The 23004-nt window shown below is 42.3% G+C and overlaps 1 protein-coding gene across 1 annotated transcript; it reads right to left on the bottom strand.

The window, feature by feature from the left end:
* LOC144509750 (C-type natriuretic peptide prohormone-like) lies at positions 1-2712 on the bottom strand. Its single transcript, XM_078238535.1, has 2 exons — positions 2623-2712; positions 1-324 (listed from the first exon to the last, which is right to left on the bottom strand). The coding sequence occupies exons 1-2, from the start codon at positions 2710-2712 to the stop codon at positions 1-3; spliced, it is 414 nt and encodes a 137-aa protein (XP_078094661.1).
* Positions 2713-23004: the final 20292 nt, after the last annotated feature.

The raw sequence follows: 23004 nt of genomic DNA, 5'->3' as shown, positions 1-23004 counted from the left end.
TCAGCATCCCAGATCGCTCATTGCACCTATTCTGTCCAATTTCACTCCAAAACATCCTCTTGTTGATCCCTTCTTGCTTCTAGTCTTAAATCTCAAGGGACCGTTGGTGATGTCACTGAGGAGTCGTATCAGGGAACCATCAGGAAGCCGGTGTCGGCTTTCGAGGTCTGGCAAGTTCTCGTCCCAGCTTCGTTCCAACTCGGGTTGGTCATTTTGCAGGTCGGGAGAGATGCCAACCTGAGATGTCTCGTCGTTGGCTTCGCTGTCCAAATCTTCATGGGACAGATAGCGCTCAACCTCTCCTTCTAATAGGTTGGACAAAGTCTGCAAATAAAGGGGGCGGGACGGAGTTAAACTTACAAATCTTCGAAGTATTTCTTTAAGCAGTGTAAGTGCAATTGAGGAAAATATGACATTGTTGGGTAGAGCACAGAACTACAATGACGCGTTGCAATAATGTCAAAGAAGAAGTTTGTTGAACCATTTCCTGTCCTACATTAACTGTACTGCACTTAGTATTGTGTCATTGTTAACTGCATTTTTCATGATCTATTGTGGGTAATTTGGCAGCCGATTCAGTGTAAAAGAGTGATGCTCCTATTCCTCGCTCAGAAATGCTACATTTCGAAATTGTCGCAAACCAATTCTGTGTTTCAAGTTCGGTTGAAAATCACTAAGTGGGTATTGTTCTCAGTTATTGACCAAACTGTGTCCTATATACTGATTGTGTGGTCGGTCACTGAGGATGTGTGCCGCAGGGATCGGTGCTGGGGCCTCAACTATTTACCATATACATAGACGATCTGGAGGAGGGGACCGAGTGTAGGGTAACAAAGTTTGCGTTTGACACAAAGATGAGTGGGAAAGCAAATTGCATGGAGGACACAGAGAGTCTGCAGAGAGATTTGGATAGGCTTAGTGAGTGGGCAAGGATCTGGCAGATGGAGTATAACGTTGGTAAGTGTGAGGTTATCCACTTTGGAAGGAATAATAGTAAAATGGACTATTATTTAAACGGTGAAAAAGTACAACATGCTACTGTGCAGAGGGGCCTGGGGGTCCTTGTGCATGAATCACAAAAACTCAGTTTGCAGGTGCAGCAGGTAATCAAGAAGGCAAATGGAATGTTGGCCTTTATCGCGAGAGGGATGGAATATAAAAGCAGGGAGGTCATGCTGCAACTGTACAGGGTACTGGTGAGGCTGCACCTAGAGTACTGTGTACAATTTTGGTCCCCTTATTTAAGAAAGGATATATTAGCTTTGGAGGGGATACAGAGAAGGTTCACCAGGTTGATTCCAGAGATGAGGGGGTTAGCTTATGAGGAGAGATTGAGTAGACTGGGCCTGTAGTCATTGGAGTTTAGAAGGTTGAGGGGAGATCTTATAGAGACATATAAGATAATGAAGGGGCTAGACAGGGTAGAAGCAGCGAGGTTATTTCCACTTACAATGGAAACAAGAACTAGGGGGCATAGCCTCAAAATACGGGGGAGTCAATTTAGAACAGAGTTGAGGAGGAACTTCTTCTCCCAGAGGGTAGTGAATCTTTGGAATTCTCTGCCCAATGAAGCAATAGAGGCTACCTCGTTAAATGTGTTTAAGTCACAGATAGATAGATTTTTAACCATTAAGGGAATTAAGGGTTATGGGGAGCGGGCGGGTAAGTGGAACTGAACCCACTATCAGATCAGTCATGATCTTATTGAATGGCGGAGCAGGCTTGAGGGGCTAGATGGCCTATCCTGCTCCTATTTCTTATGTTCTTATGTCCAGCAGTTCACATATAATAAGCGCATGCGGTTTCATGGCACAGTGCTCAAAGATGACCCTCTACACAAACTTTCGCCTAAAACAGATCTTTAATCCTACTCTAATGAGCGTTAAAGACGACCTCTAGCAAAGTGACTTGGTGCATTCAGTAAATGTATCCGCGTGGGATCCTAGTTTATGTTGGGAGACAGAATATGCCAGTCTTGTTGCACGGAAAGGGATTTTGGAGCTGGTGAAATTGGCGATGGTTTGGCACTAAGGCTGCGATAGCTCATCTCTTGCATCTTTTAGTATTCGCTAATATATGGACACAGATTATAGGCAAGATTCTGGATAATGACATTTTTCTTTACTGAAAACACTAAATCTGTGTGTCTGACCAGTGTTTTGGAAATTGGATAGAACGGAGAGATCCAGAGTTTTGTTATGAGCAGTTTTCACTATGTTGTCTCGAAGGACACCAATTAAGACAGGATAAGCGTGTTCCTGTACATATATGAGGTTATACATACATAATACTGATAACACTGATTAGTAACTGGCAGCGTTCCCACAGGGCGTTACGCAGCTACGTGTTTTAGTTAGCTCTTGAGCTGGTCACCGTCAGACCGTGTACAACGTAAACTCCTTCAAGTTCTGAGCTGATCGATTACTACAGTGCTAACCAACGAGGCACAGTTGAAGATACTCCTTTTGCAAATATTAAAAATAGTTAATACAAATGAGCAGATCTGGTGGTTAGTGGATTGTCAATGAACAGTTATTACATCATTCATTTACTTTAGCTCGAGGTTGAATGCAATGGAAAGCGATGATTTTAGCATAGTAAACCAGGAGTGCTTCCTCTTACCTGGAGGCTGTTTTGTGGTCTGGGTCTGGCTTGAACTTGGATAAGGAAGAGTAGCAGGAGTCCCCAGTAGTAAACTGTGTTCGCGCTCATCTTTGTGCAATATGTTTCTCGGAGATCTCTAGCGTTTTCTCTTTCGTTATTTTCTCCTTTGCTTGATCTTTGGGATCGTCTTCTCTGTCTCAGCTTCGGATTCGGAGACTTTTATCCTTCTCGGGCTGACGTCATGTCGCCATGGATTAATTAAATTAGGCATCTTCCGTCACCCCATTGTGATGAAGGACCGAGGCAGGATTGAGAGAAATTCCCTTATAAGCTTTCTTCATTCCAAAAGATTAACAGCCGCGGATGGTCCTGCTTTATTGACTTTTATAGTAACATCATACTCGAAGAATGCAGGGACATGCAATGATTTTAAGGTGATCTGGGAGAAAACATTGAATAGCCTTTAAGCAAATTCAGCCGTGGCTTCAGCTGGTAGCACGCTTGCCTCTAGTTCAGGAACTTGTTAGTTCTATTCCAGGACTTGAACTCGAAAATCTAGACGCACACTCCATTGCAGTACAGAGGAAGCGCTGCACTGATGGAGGTGCCGATTTTTGGATGGGACTTTTAACCAAGGCGTTGTCTGCTCTCTGAAGCTGGCTGTAAAAGATCGCATAGCATTATTTCAAAGAAGACCAAAGGAGATATCCCCAGTGTCCTGGACAATATTTCTCTTTTAATCAACATCGCGTCATTATCACGTTGCTGTTTGTGGGAACTTGCTATGTGCAAATTGGCTACTGCGATCCCTACATAAAAAGTGACTACACGTCAAAAGAACTTAATTGGCTGTGAAGTGCTATGGGATGTCCTGAACACAACCCTCTAAATTATTTTCTTCATGCTGGCCTGTTCATTTGAATGTGTAGTACCTTTTTAATGCAACCATGCATACACAATATCTTAAAAGGGAACAACTCCAAAGGCCTGTATGGTACCTTTCATAAGAACATAAAACTAGGAGCAGGAGTAGGCCATCTGGCCCCGTGAGCCTGCTCCGCCATTCAATAAGATCATGGCTGATCTTTTTGTGGACTCAGCTTCACTTACCCGCCTACTCATCATAACCCTTAATTCCTTTACTGTTCAAAAGCTTATCTATCCTTGCTTTAAAAACATTCAATGAGGTAGCCTCAACTGTTTCACTGGGCAGGGAATTCCACAGATTCACAACCCTTTGTGTGAAGAAGTTCTTCCTCAACTCAGTCCTAAATCTGATCCCCCTTATTTTGAGGCCATGCCCCCTAGTTCTGGTTTCATCTGCCAGTGGAAACAACTTCCCTACTTCTATCTTAGCTATTCCCTTCATAATCTTATATCTTTCTATAAGATCTCCCTTCATTCTTCTGAATTCCAACGAGTATAGCCCCAGTCTACTCAGTCTTTCCTCATAAGCCAACCCTGTCAATTCCAGAATCAACCTAGTGAATCTCCTCTGTACTCACTCCAATGCCAGTATATCCTTTCTCAAGTAAGGAGACCAAAACTGTACACAATATTCTAGGTATGGCCTCACCAGCACCTTATATAGCTGCAACATAACCTCACTGTTTTTAAACTCCATCCCTCTAGCAATGAAGGACAAAATTCCATTTGCCTTCTAATTACCTGCTGCACCTGCAAACCAACTCCTTGAGATTCCTGTACAAGGGCACCCAGGTCCCTCTGCACAGCAGCATGTTGCAATTTTTAACCATTTAAATAATAGTCCATTTTGTTGTTATTCCTACCAAAATGGATGACCTCACATTTACCAATTTCAGATTGCTGTGCAGCCACAGGGAATTTACAGGGAACATTGGTCCTGAGGTCATCAAAGGTGCTATAGAAGTACAAGACTTTAAAAAAAGTTGAGTAGCAGACCTTATTACAACAAAATAAATCCAGGATTCATTTCTAGGTGTATCTGCTCACTTAATGCGATTGATAGGACACACATTGAAATGTTCTTTTGGAATGTGGGATTGTTAGGATTACAAGTAATTGATTGAGTTGAGTGCACTCACTGGTTTCCTGAAAAATTTGGGATTTTGGGCCATTATATTTAAATGGAACCTGATTATGAGGGGAAAGCGAGAGAAAGGGAGAGATAGAATTAGATATATATCCAATTATCTAGATCTCAAGACATCTAGACATTTTTAAGGAAGGGTGGCGGTGTCATAGTATTGCCATTAGAGATCCAGGATACTGCTCTAGCAAGCAGGATTTGAATCCCACCCACCATGGCAGATGGTGAAATTTAAGTTCAATAAAAATCTGGAATTAAAAGTCCAATGATAAATCCATCTGATTCACTGAAATCCTTCAGGGAAGGAAATCTGCCATCCTTACCATGGTCTGGCCTACATGTGATTCCAGAGTGAATGTTGCACATCCATATGAATCGTCTTAAGAGCTCTGACGATGAGTCATATAGACTCAGATGTTAACTGCTTCTCCGTCCACAGATGCTCCAGTTCTGACAGTTTTCCCAACATTTTCTGCTTTATTTCAAATTTCCAGCATCCACAGTATTTTTCTTTCAACTGAAAGTTGGATTGACTTTGAACTATTCAGTGGTATTGCACAGTCAGGTCCAGCCCACTCTGCTGCTATCAGCAAATGGCAAGCAAGTACAAAAAGAAGAAGTATACACCAATTTACAAGAAACATCTATTTGTGGATTTTGATTCACTGGTTTGTATATAATAGTAAGTATCTCCTCAGGAGGAGAAGGAAAGGAAAGGGTGCAAAATATAATGTTACAGTCATAACTAGGGTGTAGAGAAAGATCAACTTAATATAAAATAAGTCCATCCAAAAGTCTGATGGCAGCAGGGAAGAAGCTGTTTTTGAGTCAGTTGATCTGTGATCTCAGACCTTTGTATCTTTTTCCCGATGGATGAAGGTGGAAGAGAGCATGTCGATGGTGCATGGGATCCTTGATTATGCTTGCTGATTTTCCTGGCAGCGGGAAGTATAGATGGAGTCAATGGATGGGAGGCTGGTTTGCATGATGGACTGGGCTACATTCAAAACCCTTTTTACTTTCTTGCAAACTTGGTCAGAGCAGGAGCCATGCTGAGCTGTGATTTTGCTGCCAAATCAAACCTGTTGGACTTTAACCTGGTGTTGTGAGACTTCTTACTGTGTTTACCCCAGTCCAACGCCGGCATCTCCACATCATGACTACCATCGACACCGCAAACTGCTGGCTCCAAGTGGAGAGGATCTCCAAGAAGATCGCGCATATTGACACAGACATCAAGGCTTTTGCTACCAAATAAACCTGCTGGACTTTAACCTGGTGTTGTGAAACTTCTTACTGTGTTTACCCCAGTCCAACGCTGGCATCTCCACAGCTGTGATACATCCAGAAAGGATGCTTTCTATGGTGCATCTGTAAAAATTGGTGAGAGTCACATGCCAAATTTCCTTAGCCTCCTGAGAAAGCAGAGGTGTTGGTGTACTTTCTTAACTATAGCGTTGGTGTAGAGGGATCAGGACAGATTGTTGGTGATTTGCACATCTAGAAACTTGAAGTTTTCAGCTATTTCCACTTCATCCCCATTTATGTAGGCAGGGGCATGTCCTCCACTATGCTTCCTGAAGTCGATGACTATCTCCTTCAATTTACTGGCATTGAGGCAGAGATTATTGTCATCGCACCATTTCACCAGATTCTCCATCTCTTTCCTGTACTCCATCTCATCATTGTTTGAGATTCAACCCATGACAGTGGTATCATCAGCAAACTTTCCAACCACATACCTGCATTATTACTAAGGCTGTCTACTTCCACCTCTGCAAAATCATCTGACTCTGTCTCTGCCTCAGATCATTACTGCTGAACAATCCATGCCTTTTTACCTCTAGATTTGACTATTTCAATTCTCTCCTGGTTGGTCTCTTATTTTCTATCTTACACAAACTTAAACTCATCCAAAACTTTGCTGCCCATATCTTAATTCACCCTAGATTCCCGTTCACCCATCACCCCATGCTAAACGATCTATATTTGTTCCTTTTTAGAAAATCATAGAAATCATAGAAACCCTACAGTGCAGAAGGAGGCCATTCGGCCCATCGAGTCTGCACCAACCACAATCCCACCCAGGCCCTCCCCCCACATATTTACCCACTAATCCCTCTTAACCTACGCATCTCAGGACAATAAAAGGGCAATTTTTAACCTGGCCAATCAACCTAACCCGCACATCTTTGGACTGTGGGAGGAAACCAGAGCACCCGGAGGAAACCCACGCAGACACGAGGAGAATGTGCAAACTCCACACTGACAGTGACCCGAGCCAGGAATCGAACCCGGGACCCTGGAGCTGTGAAGCAGCAGTGCTAACCACTGAGCTACCGTGCCGCCCCTTTTGTGCAATTGTCGTCCTTGTTTTCAAATCCCTCCATAACCTTGATGCTCCCTATCTATTTCTATAACCTCTTCCAAGCATACAACTATCCAAGATATCTGTGTCCCTCCAATTCTGATTTCTTGCACATCCCCAATTTAGTCACTCGACTGTTGACAGCCTTCAGCTGAAAATATCCTGAACTCTGGAATTTCTTCCTGAAACTATCCATCCTTTAGATGTTCCTTGAAACCCACCTCTGTTTAAATTTTTGGTTATTTGCCCTACTAAAGTTTAAAGTTTATTTATTAGTGTCACAAGTAGGCTTACATTAACACTGCAATGAAGTTAGTGTGAATATTCCCTAGTTGGCATGCTCCGGCGCCTATTCGTGTACAGAGGGAGAATTTAGCACGGCCAATGCACCTTACCAGCACGTCTTTCAGACTGTGGGAGGAAACCAGAACACCCGCTGGAAACCCATGCAGGCACAGTAAGAACGTGCAGACTCTGCACAGACAGTGACTCAAGCCGGGAATCGAACTCGGGTCCCTGGCACTGTGAGGCAGCAGCGCTAACCACTGTGTCACCGTGCCACCCAGCTCTTCTACTATCTCTTTATGTCAAATTTTATTTGGTATTGTTCTTGTGAAGGGTCTAGGAATGTTTTACTTCGTTAAAATTGCTATACAGGTACAAATTATTGGATAGAGGCTGTTTATTTTGGTGTAAGGGTGAAAACCACCACTAAGTGGGTGGGTGCTGTATTAATACGAAACTTCTGTTTAAAAGTCTGATCTTAGCATACAAGTTTGGGTTTAATTGCTGATTGCCATGATTTGTACTTGCCTGAAGGTGCTAAAACAGACACCTGCCGGTTTAGCACTCAAGCGCTGATTAGAGTCACTTTAATGAAGCAGTATATATAGTTTCCTGCACCCACTTCTGAAGATGAGTGCTTTTTAAAAATTAACTTACAGTATGTGGGTGTCACTGGCTAGGCCAGCATTTATTGCCCATCCCTAATTGCCCTTGAGAAGGTAATGATGAGCTGCCTTCTTGAACTACTGCAATCCCTGTGATAGGATGGCACAGGGACCAAAGGGGAGGGTGTACAGATTATTGGATATAGTACTAGAGGTCCAGGTGGAAGAGATTCAGGGGAAGAGGAATGTTCTACAGGGAGGAAGAAGTCCACCTTGCTCCCTGTCCATTTTTCAGCACTTCGCTGCTATATGGGCCCAAATCCTCCTCTTATTCCTACTCTAGACCAAGGAAAGATCCCAAGGAAAGATCCCAATGAGCAAGCCCTCCCTTTCTCCTTGTGACTCCTATAAGGTGTCCAATAAAGTACTCACTGACCAGGAGATTCAATTTCATAGTGCTGTTGGTGCTGATGCTAGGAAGCCTCAACGTCAAAAATACCAGCTGAAATATTTCTGTCCACTTTCAAATGGCCTTTCTGGCACCTCCTGACTGATAGAGCTCTAATGAAAGGGCATGCCATGCTTGCTCCAAAAAGCATGGTAGTATGTGATGTCAAAGAATGCTGATTTGATGCACAATCAGCCATCTTGGACTGTGCAGGTCCAGTTAACACTCTCTCTTCATCACTCCTAGCTGATCTCGTGTGCAGCTTGGTTGGAGTCATAGCCAACACAAAGGAAGATGGTTGTGGTTGTTGGAGGTCAATCATCTCAGTTCTACTGCAGGAGTTCCTCAGGTTTGTGTCCTTTGCCCAATCATGTTCAGCTGATTTTTGCTGAATTCCCGATTATTAACATCCTAGGGGTTACCATTGATCAGACACTGATTTGGACAAGCCGTGTAAATAGTGAGGCTACAAGAGCAGGTCAGAGGCTGGGATTCTGCAGAGAATAACTCACATCTTGACTCCCCAAAGCCTTTCCACCATCTACAAGGCATAAGTCAGGAGTGTGATGGAATATACTCCACTTACCTGGATGAGTGCAGCTCCATCAATATTTAAGAAGCTTGACACCATACAGGACAGAGCAACTTGCTTCATTGACACCTCTATCCATTACTTTCAACATTCACTCTCTCCACCACGAATGCACAGTGGCAGCAGTGTCTACCATCTACAAGTTGCACTGCAGCAACTCACCAAGGATCTTTCAACAGCACCTTCCAAACCCATGACCTCTAGCACAAGGACAAGGGCAGCAGATGCACAAGATATCACCACCTGCAAGTTCCCCTCCAAGCTGGGTCAAATTCCTGGAACTTCCTTCCAGCACTATGGATGTACCTACACCACAGGGACTGCAATGGTTCAAGAAGGTGATTCACCATCACCATCTCAAGGGCAATTAGGAATGGACAGTAAGTGTTGGTTTAGCTAGAGATGCAAGAAAAAAACAGCTGCATGACGGACATTACAAACAACCACCCCACCGCTCTCCCCTCCCACCAAGCACTATTTAAAGGGAAAACTAACTTTCAAATAAGATATTTTTGACTTACATTTGCTAGTGCAGAATTAGTGCAAATACAATGTTCTGTGTTTTTGGAGAAGTTTCAAAAATGTTGGATTTTCAAGAGTGCGGTGCTGCATTTTGGCAAGACAATCAGCAGGTTTGGTTGATCTGTCAAGAGAAAGCTTGCTTCATTAGCCGGACTATAATTGCAGTCTTTGTTGGGTTCCAGAATGACAGAGTGCAAGCATTGCACAAGAGTGCATTGAGAATCAATGTGCAGAGGGAGGAGTGCAATAGAAGGCCCTATCCACCAAGGATCTTCAGTGAACACTTCTCTATTTCCACCTCAGTCAAGAAGTGCCTACGGTTCACCAAGGAGATGCTCACTGAATCTGTACCACCTTCTACAACCTGACCTGCAACCTCATAGCTGGGTGCAGATGGTGTTGTCAGTGGCTGTCAAAATCACTGCTATCCTAAATTTCCGTGCGAGTGAATCCTCCCAGGCTAGAAAGGGTGATATTAGCGATATCTCAGAATTTGCTTTTAATCACTGCATCAGAGAAATGATAAAGGCCTGTATAGAAAGAGAGGGGATTTCATCATCTTCTCACTGACCAGAGAAGGAGAAACTTTGTTCCAGTGGAACTGTCTGTGAATGGATACTTAGAAAAAAATATCTGAAAATTCCTCCGTAAGTGTTGGTTTTGGCAAGTGTAAAGATGCTTGTTCACCAGTTTAGGGAAAACACAACTCATTTATTTACAGGTTAAAACTATACAGAAGCTTGCAGAGTGATCCCCCACCCTGCTTCCCAACTGGTCCTCCTGGTCATGTGACCCTTCCACTGCAGATTGATCCTTAAAGGTACAATCACCATATCCCTCCCCTCCAAGTCCCTTTATACAAATGTCAATCCTCAATTTACACAGTCCTCAGTAATTAAGCAATTAGTACATGAATTTGGTCAATTATAAATTAAGTCTTTCAGGGGGTTTCCGAATCCTTGTGGAGCAGCGTAATTCCTCTGTCTGGGGTGCTTCCTCAGGATTGCTGTCAGCCAACACTGCAATGACAGGTAGTCTTCAGGCACAGGCAGTTTCCATGGATGGCCAAGTACTTCAATGCTAAAACTGTCGGTAACATTTCCTGATGGCAGTATACTTCCTCATGGTAAGACAGGCTGCTCTCTTTTTCTCAAATGGTCTTTATGTTTTTGGATGATCCTTCCTTCTACATCTACTTGATAAGGCAGGGGTCCAGCTTTAGAAGCAACAATTCCAGGGACCCAATTCTACCCACTACCAAAATTCCTCACATACATGGTATCATCCGCCATAAATGACCACGTTGCCTGACATAAATCATGAATTGCCTTCTGACTGCTTTGACTTCACTCTACCCTCCCTGGCAAATTTGGAAATATGAGGTTTAGTCTTGTTCTGAGATGATGGTTTATTAACAGCTCTGCTGGCAGGACATCTGTTGTTGGAGTGGTCTGGTAGCCAAAAAGGAACTGTGAGATTTTGGTCTCCAGGGTTACTCCTCACTGCTTCTTTATGCCAAACTGAAAAGTTTGGACAGCTCATTCAGCAAGTCCATTGGATGCTGGATGGTAAGGTGCAGTTCTAGTGTGCTTTTTACCATTGAGTGTGAAGTTTTGAAATTCAGCACTAGTGAATACTGTTGCATTGTCAGAACTATGACTTCAGGTATTCCATGGGTAGAAAATCATTGGCATAATCTTTCAATGGTGGCATGCAATGTAGGAGACTTCACCACAAGACATCCATCCAATTAGAGTGTGCATCAACAATGAGCAGAAACAATGTGCCCATGAATGCACCAACATAAATCAATATGGACTTGTACTCATGGCCAGCCAGGCCATTCCCAAGGGTGCAGTGGGACAGCAGCAAACAACCTTTGTTGCAGTTGGCACTGTTCACAGTGCTTGACTAGGTTCTCGATGTTGGCATCAGTGCCAGGCCACCACACAAAACCTCTGGTAAGCACCTTCGTCTTTGAGATGCTCAGATGAACACTGTAATTACATTTGAAGCAGTTCCCTGCCTGGTACAAGGATGACTACTCCTGTTCCCCAGAGCATGTTGCCATCATGGTAACTTATTTTGGGTCATGGCAACTCAATTCAACTCAAAAACAGCTTTTTTCCTGCTGCTGTCAGACTTTTGAATGAACTTACCTCGCATTAAGTTGATCTTTCTCTACACCCTAGCTATGATTGTAACACTACATTTTGCACTCTCTCGTTTCCTTCTCTATGAATGGTATGTTTTGTCTGTATAGGGCGCAAGAAACAATACTTTTCACTGTATGCTAATACATGTGGCAATAATAAATCAAATCAAATCAAATCAAATCATCCTTGTGGGTAACAAATAGTTTCACTTCTTCAGAAACCAGCTCATTGGCCCAACCTGTAAGTATCTTGTGTCTCACTTTGGATAGAAGTGGATCCCGACTGGTCCAGTACCTGATTAGCTTTGCGAGACTGGCAACATGTCCAAACAATTCAATGCAGTGACAATTTCTTGTGATACTAGAACAGCTATAACACTATTTTGTAAAGGTAGTGCTAAGTGCATTTGCTATGTGTATTCCAGGTCGGTGCTTGAATGTATATTCATAGGCAGACATAATTAATGCCCAACATTGAATTCTTAACAATGCAATTGGTGGAATAACCTTGTTTTCTTTAAAAAAAACCTGTTATAAAGCGGAGGTTGATCCCATCTGAGAACTAACACCAAAACACCCAAAGAGGGGTACCTCACCTTATAATCTGTAAAAAATGTGTGAAGTGGTGTGACCTGCACTTCAGCAACTTGCAGTGGTTAAATACAAAATAAATCCCTGACACTCACTGTAAAATCAAAATGTAACAACTTATTTATCTAACTGACAGTGAACAAATTAACTAAACTTTTAACAAACTGAATAAATCCCTTCTAACTATTAACTATTCCCGAATAAAACAAGATTCTAATGGAATGCTGTTCAAATAAATACAATTCCTATTCATTAACAAAAATGAATTTCATCAACCTCTAAATTACAATCAGGTTTGGTGCCTTCTGGAATATTCTGGGCCTTCTCTGTTGATTCTTCTGCCTGGAACTTCTTTCTTCTTTGGTCCCTAGCTATCTAGATGGTGCTTTGAGCTGTGAGCTGTGGCAGTTGCTCCCTGCTTTTTGCCCACTGCCCTCTTCTTTTATACCTGTGATGACATATCAATATTTCCCACAATAGGATTGGTCCTAGGTTGTCAAAACCATTAGATTTAAATTTAATAGGTTCTTGGTATCTAAGTGCCTAATTCAAACTGATAGGCTAAATTCAAAAAATTCAACAGCCTTGGTCTTTTGATACAAATGTCTCAGTTTGGGGCTCTATATGTACTTGCATTTTTTTTACTCTCTAAGCACAGAAAAAGCACTACGTTTTAAAGGGACCATCCAATGCTTTCTCCCTAGCATTTTACAATTTTACAAATACTCATCTTCAATTACTCTACCCAACTTCACAACAGACCCAAGAGCTCCTTATGGTCAGAAACTATGGTAAAGTGCATACCATATAAATACTGGTGGAATTTCTTGACACCAAAAACTATCCTTCCTCAATTTGTGAGTAGCCTTTTTTGGCCTATGAGAGGGTTCTTGAGACATAGTCTTTTAGCCTTTCAGATCCGTTATCCATGTCATGGGACAACACCACACCAATGCCATATGGAGAGTATTGCAGGTCAACACCAGTTCCAAACGTACTAACAAGTTTGAAAAATGCCTCAATTGTTTTTCTCCGTTGACGGCTTCTTTCTACGGAGTCTGCCAAGACCAACACTGTTTTTTTTCTTTAGCAGAATATGCAATGGGCCAATGATGTTGACAAGTTTGGTAAAGAACACCCATAATAATTTACCATTCCCAAAAATGACTTGAGCTCAAATGTGTTTTTAGGGGCTGGTTCCTCCTTTTTGGCCTTAACCTTGTCTTCTAAGGTTGCAATCCTTGTGTATCTACATGGTACCCCAAGTAGGTTATCTCAGTGGCTTGAAAAGTATATCTCTCCTTCTTGAGGCAATTTCCAGCCTCTTGGCATTTCTTCAGTTGGCAGACTGGATCAAAAATTGGCTTAGTAACAGGAACCAAAGGGTAATGGTCGATGGATGTCCTTGCGAATGGAAAGATGTTTCAAGTAGTGTTCCACAGATTCGGTGTTGGGACCCTTGCTGTTTGTGTTATATATTAACAATTTGGATATGAGTGTGGGGACATGATTGGAAAATTTGCAGATGACGCAAAGTGGCTGAGTAGTGGTTAGTGTAGAGGAAAGCTAGAATCTACAAAACGATGTCGATGGGTTAGTGGAATGGGTGGTAAAGTGGCAGATGGATTTTAACATAGAGAAGCATGAGGTAATGTATTTAGAGAGGTCAAACAGTTTTGGGAATACACAATAAGTAGGAATATACTAAGAAAGGTAGATGAAGTGAAAATTCTTGGCATACAAGTACACAGGCCCCTAAGGCAGCAGTTAAAGTAAGCAAGGTTGTAAAGAAAGCATGTGGAATGCTCTCCTTCATTGGCAGAGGTGTAGAATATAAAAGTAAGGATATAATGTTGGAATTGTATAAAACACTTGTGAAGCCACAACTGGAATGTTGGGGAACGATTCTCCCAAAAGTGCTAAATTGGTGGGAAAACTGTTCTAGATCATAACTTTTTTCAGTGCAGCTTCAGACCTGAATCTCTCCACTCTGTGCAATGCAGAGGTCACAATCGTGAATATCATTAAAAACCGGGGGGGTAGGGGGCCATTCGCGGCGAAGAGCCTGAAATCGGCAGGATGAACGGGAACCCACACAAGTGCACATCGCTGGGAGATCGCTGAAAAGACCTCCCAGCATCCAGATCACTGCCATCCAACCCCGACCTCATCGCTGGCCCCCACAAATATCCCACAGACATTGCTGGCCCCCACAACCCCCCCAGGGACATCGTTGGCCCCTACAACTCTTCCCCAGACATCGCTGGCCTCATCGCTGGTCCCCACAACCCCGTCACAGACATCGCTATTCCCCCCCCCCACCCCCACCCTCACCCCGACCCCGTCTCCCCCCACATACAGACATGGCTGCCTGCTCACCTCATGCCTCCATGGATCCGGATAATGCGGGTACCCAATCCCTCCATCTCTTGAACATACTGTCCTCATTGCCGCCCTGCAGAGAACTAGTGTTGTGCTGACATGCACAACCCAGCTTGTGGTCATTCCCTCTCTTGAATGGGAGACTTGAGTATTGCACCCACTCTGGACACAGCAGCTAATCGATTAGGAGCCCTGAGTATTGCACCCCCCCCACCCCACCCCCCACACCCCCCCTACCCCCCTACCCCCCCCAACCCCCCCCAACCCCCCCCAACCCCCCCCACCCCCCCACCCCCCTACCCCCCCACCCCCCCCACCCCCACCCCCCCACCCCCCACCCCCACCCCCCCACCCCCCAACCCTCTGTGTCATAGTGTTCTGCAGTCTTTCTCAATACAAATAATATTTTGCTTTTCTGTTCTTCCTGCCTAAATGGACATTTTTGCACTTTCCCAATTACACTCCATCTGCCAAATTTTTGTCTACTCACTTAACCTATCTGAATCTCTTTGTTGACGTTATGTCCTCTTGACAACTTGCTTTCCTACCTATCTTTGTGTCATCAATAAATTTAACTACAATACATCTGGTATCTTCATCCAAATCATTGATATCAATTGTAAATAGTTGAGGCCTTAATACTGGTCCCTGTAACACTCCACTAGTAACAGCTTGCCATCTTGAAAATGACCCATTTATTCCTACTCTCTGCTTCCTGTTAACTAACCAATCCTCTATCCATGCTATGATGTTACCCATACACCGTGAGGTCTTATTTTGTGTGATTTAGCATCTTACTGAATGTCTTTTGGAAATCCAAGTACACCACATCTACAGGTTCCCCTTTACCCACCCTGCTGGTTACTTCCTCAAAGAACTCTAATAAATTAATCAAATATGATTTCCCTTTCACAAAATTAGGTTGACTCTGGTTGATTATATTTTGGTATTCTAATGTCCTGCTATAAACTCACTCAATAATGGATTCAAGCATTTTCCCTTTTGAAAAAAGTTAGGTTAACTTGCCTATAGTTTCTTGCTTTCTGTCTCTTTCCTCTCTTGAATAGAGTCATTAGCAATTTTCCAATTTGCTGGGACCTTTCCGGAATCTAGGTAATTTTGGAAGGTCACAACTGATGTATCCGCCACCTCTGCAGTCATTTCTTATTTCTAATAGTTTTCCAAGTACACTTTCCCTGGTGATTGTGATTGTTTTAAGTTTCTCCCTCCCTTTTAACTCTTTGGCCAGAATTTTACCAGCACGCCCATCCCGATTCTGAGGGTGGGTGAGGCTCGGGGAATGGCATTCTCCGTTGGCGCGGGCAGGATCGTACAAACTCGGGCGGACGTGCCGGTAAAATTCCACCCTTTATTTTCAAGTCTTCAAAGGGCTGTGGATGTAGAGTCAATTGAAACATTCGATTTAAATTGATGGATTTATCAAGGGTATCAAAGGATCTAGAGCAACAGCAGGTAAAGATCAACTATGATCTAATTGAATGAAGGGCTGAATGGTCAATTCTTGCATCCAGGTTTGAGGAAACAGTTAATATTTTTATATTAACCTTATTCTATGAGAACAATTTAAGTTAAAGATATAGATAATTGTCTTTTAAATCAGTGACAGAAATTCCACTCTTATCTATTTCTCAAAATGATTTTAATTTTAAGGTTATCCACCTTGACCATTCTTGAAACCATTACATTACAATACTGTTTGAAGGTAGGGTACAACAAAATATTCTCCAATCAGAACATGCATTTTAACAAAGTTTTCTGGTTCAAACATAAATGTGAATCTCAAATTCTATTACATATTTTTCAGTAGAAGCTAGGATGCATTTTAGAGTAATATGTCTCTGGACATTCTGCTTCTGACTAGCCTTTTCTAGTAAGCGTTTTAACAACACCAAGTTAAAGTCCAACAGGTTTATTTGGTAGCAAATGGCATTTGCTACCAAATAAACCTGTTGGATTTTAACCTGGTGTTGTTAAAACGCTTACTGTGTTTACCCCAGTCCAACGCCGGCATCTCCACATCATAGCCTTTTCTACCCAGTTGAAGGTATCCTTTATATAGTGCCACTGTGTCTTACACTGCTTTTTCCAGTTTTAGGTAAAAACAGCTCTTGTTTTAAAGATCTTTATTGGGTTTTGGTAAATGCAATCAAATAGTAATGTATAAAAAAAAGTATAAACACTATGTTGAATGTACTTCACATTATATAAGAGAAACCAAATTAAAACTGCTACTGTTCAAGCACACCCAAAATTGTATCCCATCAACCCTGCAGTGGAATTATCAAGGCCGCCAAAGAATAATGCAATTTCTTCTATACCATAGCAAGTAATAGAAGATAAGTCTTGACCTTCATTCTGCTGTTTTTCCTCAATTCCCAAGGAAACTGCACACAAATATATGACTGCTGAGATTTTGAACTAAACCATTGAATACAAAACACCATTTGTCAGAACACATTTGTAGATAACATTTTGTCTTCCCTTAGGACAGCTGTAAGTCAACAGAGAAAACTCAAAATTGCAGTAGGTAGCACCTTCGATCATTGTCATTAATATATATGAAAGTATTCATTTCTTTCCAATTGTTCTTACTTATTGAAGTATCAGGAGTGCAATGTTCTGCCTGTTCTAAGTTTATTGTTCATGTTACGAGAACAACAATTCTGGTACACTTTTAACTTAATGCTATTTGTCTTCAGTAGTGAAGTTTACAGTATTATCCATTGTTCATAAACTAACTATGGAAGATTAATCATTGCAATATTATTCAGCAATAATTCACAAGCTAATGCATTATTTTTATTTTCACTGCTTCAAGCTATTAGTATCAAGAGCTGATAACTGGAAAGCTGGTAGAACAGATTGAAACTGCATAGAAGTAGGCTATTAGGTCCATTGTGTCTGTGCTGGTTCTTTGAAAGATCCATCTAATTAGTTCCACTGTCCTGCTATTTTCCATAGCTCTGCAAATGTTTGCTTTCCAAATATTTATCCTTTGTCATTTTAAACATTTCTGTGTCTGTTATTTCCTGTTCATGATAACCTTTTAAAATTTTGGTGCTTAATGCACCTAGACAACAGGTAGGCATCTTTTTGATTATTTACTGATCTCTAACAGTAAGACTGAGTAGCTCAGGGTGACTTCCCTTAAGATTTCCTTTCCTCTCTCATGTAGATCCAACTATCCACGGCTTGACTCCTACTCCCTTTCAGCCAATATGCCTGCAACCTAGACAGGTGGAATAATGTTTCCTTTGACTTCTACACTGAGAAAAATAAAGCTTCTTGTAAATCCTTTTTTTTTAATCCTCAGTACAGCAAATCTAATCATTTCTCTCCGTCTATCTCTCTCTGAGTCAACCTTTCTCTCTAAGATAACAAATAAGCACATGGTAGTTTTTTAAAAAAAACTTTCTTCAAAAAGCTGTGAAATTTACTCATCAGCTTTTTTTTCAGGTCAATTGGAAAAACAATGAAATCCATAAGTTCTACTGTGCTTCAAGTTACACCAGAAGAATATACACGATAGGAAATGCATGATAGGAAATGCTTCACATAAGGCATATGCATGCTGAAGCTTGCTGGACATGACCAATGAATATCACAGAGAATGATATTAATGTCAAACTCAATACCTTTACTAAAAGATTAACAAATCTACTCAAAGACACATAAGGCAATTTTACAGGCAGGTTTAATCATGCAACTATGAAATAGATATTTTAATGTCATTATGTATTAAGCTGTATTTTCAACATCAAAATAGCTGCTTCATTGTTGGAGGAATTGTGAGTGGAGATCAATATTGTAAAGTCATTAGCAAATGAGGCCACTCCTGGCCTTATAAATTAGGAAAGGTCTTTGCTGAAGCAGCTGAAAATGGTTGGGAGGAGCTAATGTGTTGATTCACTACTGACAAGTATAATCAGTCGACATTTTGGTCAAAATTCTCCCAAAACAAAATTAAATGTCAGATGTGACAGCAGCCAAGGAAGGATTTTCATTTTGACCCCAAGAAACTTAAATTTTGCTAGAACTTCCTAGGGTCTTCTGGGTGCTAAATGTTATCTTGATATTGAGGAAGGCTATTATCACTTTGCCTCTTAAGTTGCAGAAAGATTTGGTATTGTAGCAGTTATGGTGCTAGACGAGTAATTCAGAGATCACATCTTGCCATGATATATTGTAAAGTTGAATTTAATAACTGGTGTGGGTATATTTGTCAGTTGACAGCTACAAGAATGACCATAAGGCCCAATTGTTTTACAGTAACTTGCACACTCATATCATACAGAAGGACGAGAAAATTCAAAACCTCAAAGTCACACAGCATCTTGACTTGTGCTTTTATCGTTTCCTTTCCTTCATTATCGCTAGGTCAAAATCTGGGAACTCCTAAGCTAACAGCATTGTGGAACATTGAAATCACGGACTGCAGTGTTTAAGAAGAAGACAGACCACCATCTTTTTATGGGTAACAAGGTATGGGCAATAAATGTCAGTCTTCAGTGACATCAAGATCTGAGAGTTAATATCTTTTTTCTGAAAGTCAATTTAGTTATATTGTTGTTTTTTTTTATTCTTTATTTTGTTAGAAACCTTAAGTTAGTCCATAGTGTTCATGCTCGGGCAGATGAAATGGCAGTAAAATATAAGTGTTGGTGCCATCTGATTGGTCATCTTCTCTGGCGAACATTTTGATCGAGATTCTCCCAAAACAAAATTAAATGCCCAAAAGGTGGAAAGATGGGAGTATTTCCCACCTGTTTTTGGGTATACTTACCTGAACGAATCTCTGACACTCTTTGAACAGAACAGAGTATCTCAGCATGATTCGCTCTGAAAAGTGGTGAGTGTGCCTATTCCTGCCTGAGAGGCTGGCAGCATAGTGCTGAGCGGTCCACTGTGCATACACCAATCTGTTGGTGCCTGGTGGGCAGTACCAAGGTGCCTGTTGGGCAGTGCCAGTTTGCCCCTTGGGCAGTGCCAGGATGCCAGGCTGGCACTAAGGCTGGCACTGCCTTGGAGCATTCCCCCTTGCCCCTGACCTCCCCGGAGGGGGGGGGGGGGGGGGGGGGGGAGGGGGAGGGCTCAATGCCCTCTGTCCCCGCCAGCAGGGTAAGGATACCTGTTCCCCATTGGTGGGGAGCAGTTGTAATCCCCGCAGGTGGGAGCCACTCCCGGTATGGCGGGGGCGGGGGGGGGGGGGGGGGGGGGGGAGAGGCTAGCAAGCCCAGAGAATATAATCTCGGGCCCATTAATCATACAAAAGTGTCAATTTCAATGACACCTCCATATGATAATCAGCTCCGCGCTGATTTCTGGTGTGGAACTGATTGTGTCAAAAGGAAAGTGTTTGGGAGACTCATGACCAGCTGGATGCTGGTTGCAAACCTTGCAAAAGGCCCCCACTGATGTCTTCCGGCCTGCTGTGCTGCTCGAGCAACACAGAGGGCCGGGAGAATCCCAGCCTTTGTCTCTGACTAAATGATAACTAAAACGTTCAAACTACTATAAGAATAAACCTGAGTATCAGTCAAAACGGTGGATGAAATTTGAATTAAATGTGAAAGCAATTAATCTATTTGCATATGAGCCAATCAGTTGGAAAAATTGAATGCAGTCAATTAATAATAAAGTTTTTACCAACAAGAATTAAAATTAATTGAAGCTAGAATTAAGTAATTTCATTAAAATGACACAAAGGGCTGAATTACCTAGGTATTCAAATTAAACAGCTTTGAATTAACAGGAAAGCACTCTATTCAAAATTTGCAAGTGAATAAATTTGATAATGAAATTCAAGATAATATGCTGCTTTGCATTTACGTATATGTGATGCTGAGCTGTGTGACACAGCAAAGGTAACATGGGAAGAATTAAAGATATATGTCAGATGTACTATGTTTGTAAAAGATGTTAGATATTGTTATAGTGTAAATAGTGATAATCTTTAGAAGGATATTCAAGTTTCCAGTGGCTGACAGAAAGGATCATATAACAAGATTTAAAATTCTAAGACTTTTATTGTAATAAAAAAACTAAGAGCAACATTGTCCAAACACCATTCAGAAGCCAATTTATACTCTACAGAAAATACCCATTAACTTCTAAAACAACTGAAAACCCCCTCCATGGTTATCATTTACTCTGTCCCTTAAGTGAAAATTTCCTTCTTTAGGAACCAGTTAAAAGCTATTCTCAGTTTCCGATTGCTTGCTTCCCCTTTCTTTTCCCAACTGGGCAATCCCAGAACTGACTTTAACAATAAGGGACAAATTGGAGACTTGTCTCTCGAGCCAACCAAGGTGTATCTTCCAACCTTATTGAAAGCCACACTCACTTGGTCTCTTCAGTCAGAGCATGAATTCCCTTCTGTGTTTTGCATGGTGACTAACAGGGCCGACATTTTCTCTGCTTAAAGTGCATGATTAATTGCCTCCATCTTTCTGCCCTCTCCTTCTCTCAGATTTTTGCAGACTGACTTTGGGTGCAATGATTTCATTTTTGTTCTGAATGCTCCCATCAGCAAGAAAACTGGAGTGTTTCTCACTGGCATTAGCAGTGTCTCCCAGGTGGGATTCAACTAGCTTTAGGACAAAAGGAAATCCCCCATAGGAAACATGTCAGAACCTCTGGCTTCACAGAGATCGGGGGCACACCAATCTCAGTGTTCCTTGACAGGCACAACAGACATGGCAACTCCCTCTCCCGCCTCCCCCTTGTCCCCCCGGCTGACAAGGGGAATCAGTATACTTTAAGACAGTGACAGAGCTAACAGTAAAGAGTTAAATGATTCTTAAAACAACAGGATAGCTTACACATATGTGAGCGCAGTAAGAGAATTAAACAAGTAACTATGATTTTAAAATATATATGATGATATTTTAAATGTATTTTAAGTATTGTATGAATCATTGTTCACTTTGGCCAAAGCAAGTTACTGAAAGGCATAATGGGAAAGGTGAATAGTTCAGAGCCAAATGCCTGGGATCTCTTTAGTTAGCAGAATTCATATCAGAATGTTTCTGGTGAGGGAACACACATTGCAACACTAATGAATAAGTTCAGCCACTGCCCAGACACAGATTAGATATGCCCCTGCCGCAGGAACATATGTCTATTCAGCTTGGCAGTGAGCTAGTGGAAACATCCACTTTGATCTTTCCAGTAGCATCTAGTGTAACCTGGCAACAGGGAAGTTGCTTCAGCCAAGAAGGGAGTTAACATCCGGATTGAATGGGCGAATGAGACACCATTATGCTGGAAGGTACAACGCCATTGGCTGAGGTACTTGTCAGAGATTTGTACTGATGTGTGTACACTAAATGAAATTAATTTTTAACTAATGAAGGGCAGGAAATCTGATAAAGGAAATGTATAATTTCTAGTTTTTACTGATGACTACAGAACTTGTCCGAGAGGTCTGTGACCATTGAGATAACTTCTCCCATTGATCACCGGTCTTTAATAAATTTTTACATTTTGTACTATGACATTGGATTCCTGAGTCTAATTGCCACCTTGTCAAAAACCCCTGCTATCAGAGGGGCATCCTCCCCCACCACTAAAAGAACATGTCGCCCTCCCCCCGCCAACACCTTGCAGTGATGAGGGTGACCTAACACGCCTTGCTCAGTCATAGGCCTCACTCCCCCCACAAAATACATTCCAATATGCGGTCTCCTCAGGCACTGCACCCTTCAGGTCCCCCTTTCAGCCCCACCTCTTCAGGCCCACCCCATGGCAGTACCAACATTGCACTGCCCTCTGGCACCCTAGCAGTGGCACCATGTATTGCAGTGACTGCCAGGATGTCACTTCCAGGATGGCGGGGGAGTGGTGATGGCCTCTTCCAAGGCCGAAAGCTACCTTCAGTGCAGGCATTATATTCCAGCATGAGTGTTTGAGGAAGACTCACTATGGAAAACAAACAGTCAGCCAAGATCTTATGATCAAGGAACAAACCTGTTTATAAACACTGCTGTTTGAAAAGAGGAGGTGAAAGCTCCTACCTGCACAACCAACACCCAGTTCCCTTGGGGGAACCTCCGTCTGCAGCCTGGTAGCTGCTGAGGGTCACATGGGCACAAAACCTATTACCTTGCCCCCTCTCAGACTCCAAAGCGCCTGGCCCATGTTTATTAGGACCTGTACTCTTCGGCACCCGCTGGACTTCCTGTTAGGGCAGCATACAGGAAGGCTGGAGCATCCAATCTCAAACCTGGTAATTAGATGTTCATTTTAAGTGTATTCATGAGATTCATACTCGCTCTGGGTGGGAACCTGATCGGGGCCGGTGGGGTGGGCCAGGAAAATTGCAATGAGCTTGGTGCCCGGCACGATTCCCATTTTGGCAT

The sequence above is a fragment of the Mustelus asterias genome, chromosome 22 (assembly GCF_964213995.1).
Source record: "Mustelus asterias chromosome 22, sMusAst1.hap1.1, whole genome shotgun sequence".
NCBI classification, from domain to species: Eukaryota; Metazoa; Chordata; class Chondrichthyes; order Carcharhiniformes; family Triakidae; genus Mustelus; species Mustelus asterias.
Note: the sequence above shows the minus strand (reverse complement) of the source record. Positions and strands in the feature narration are given on the sequence as shown.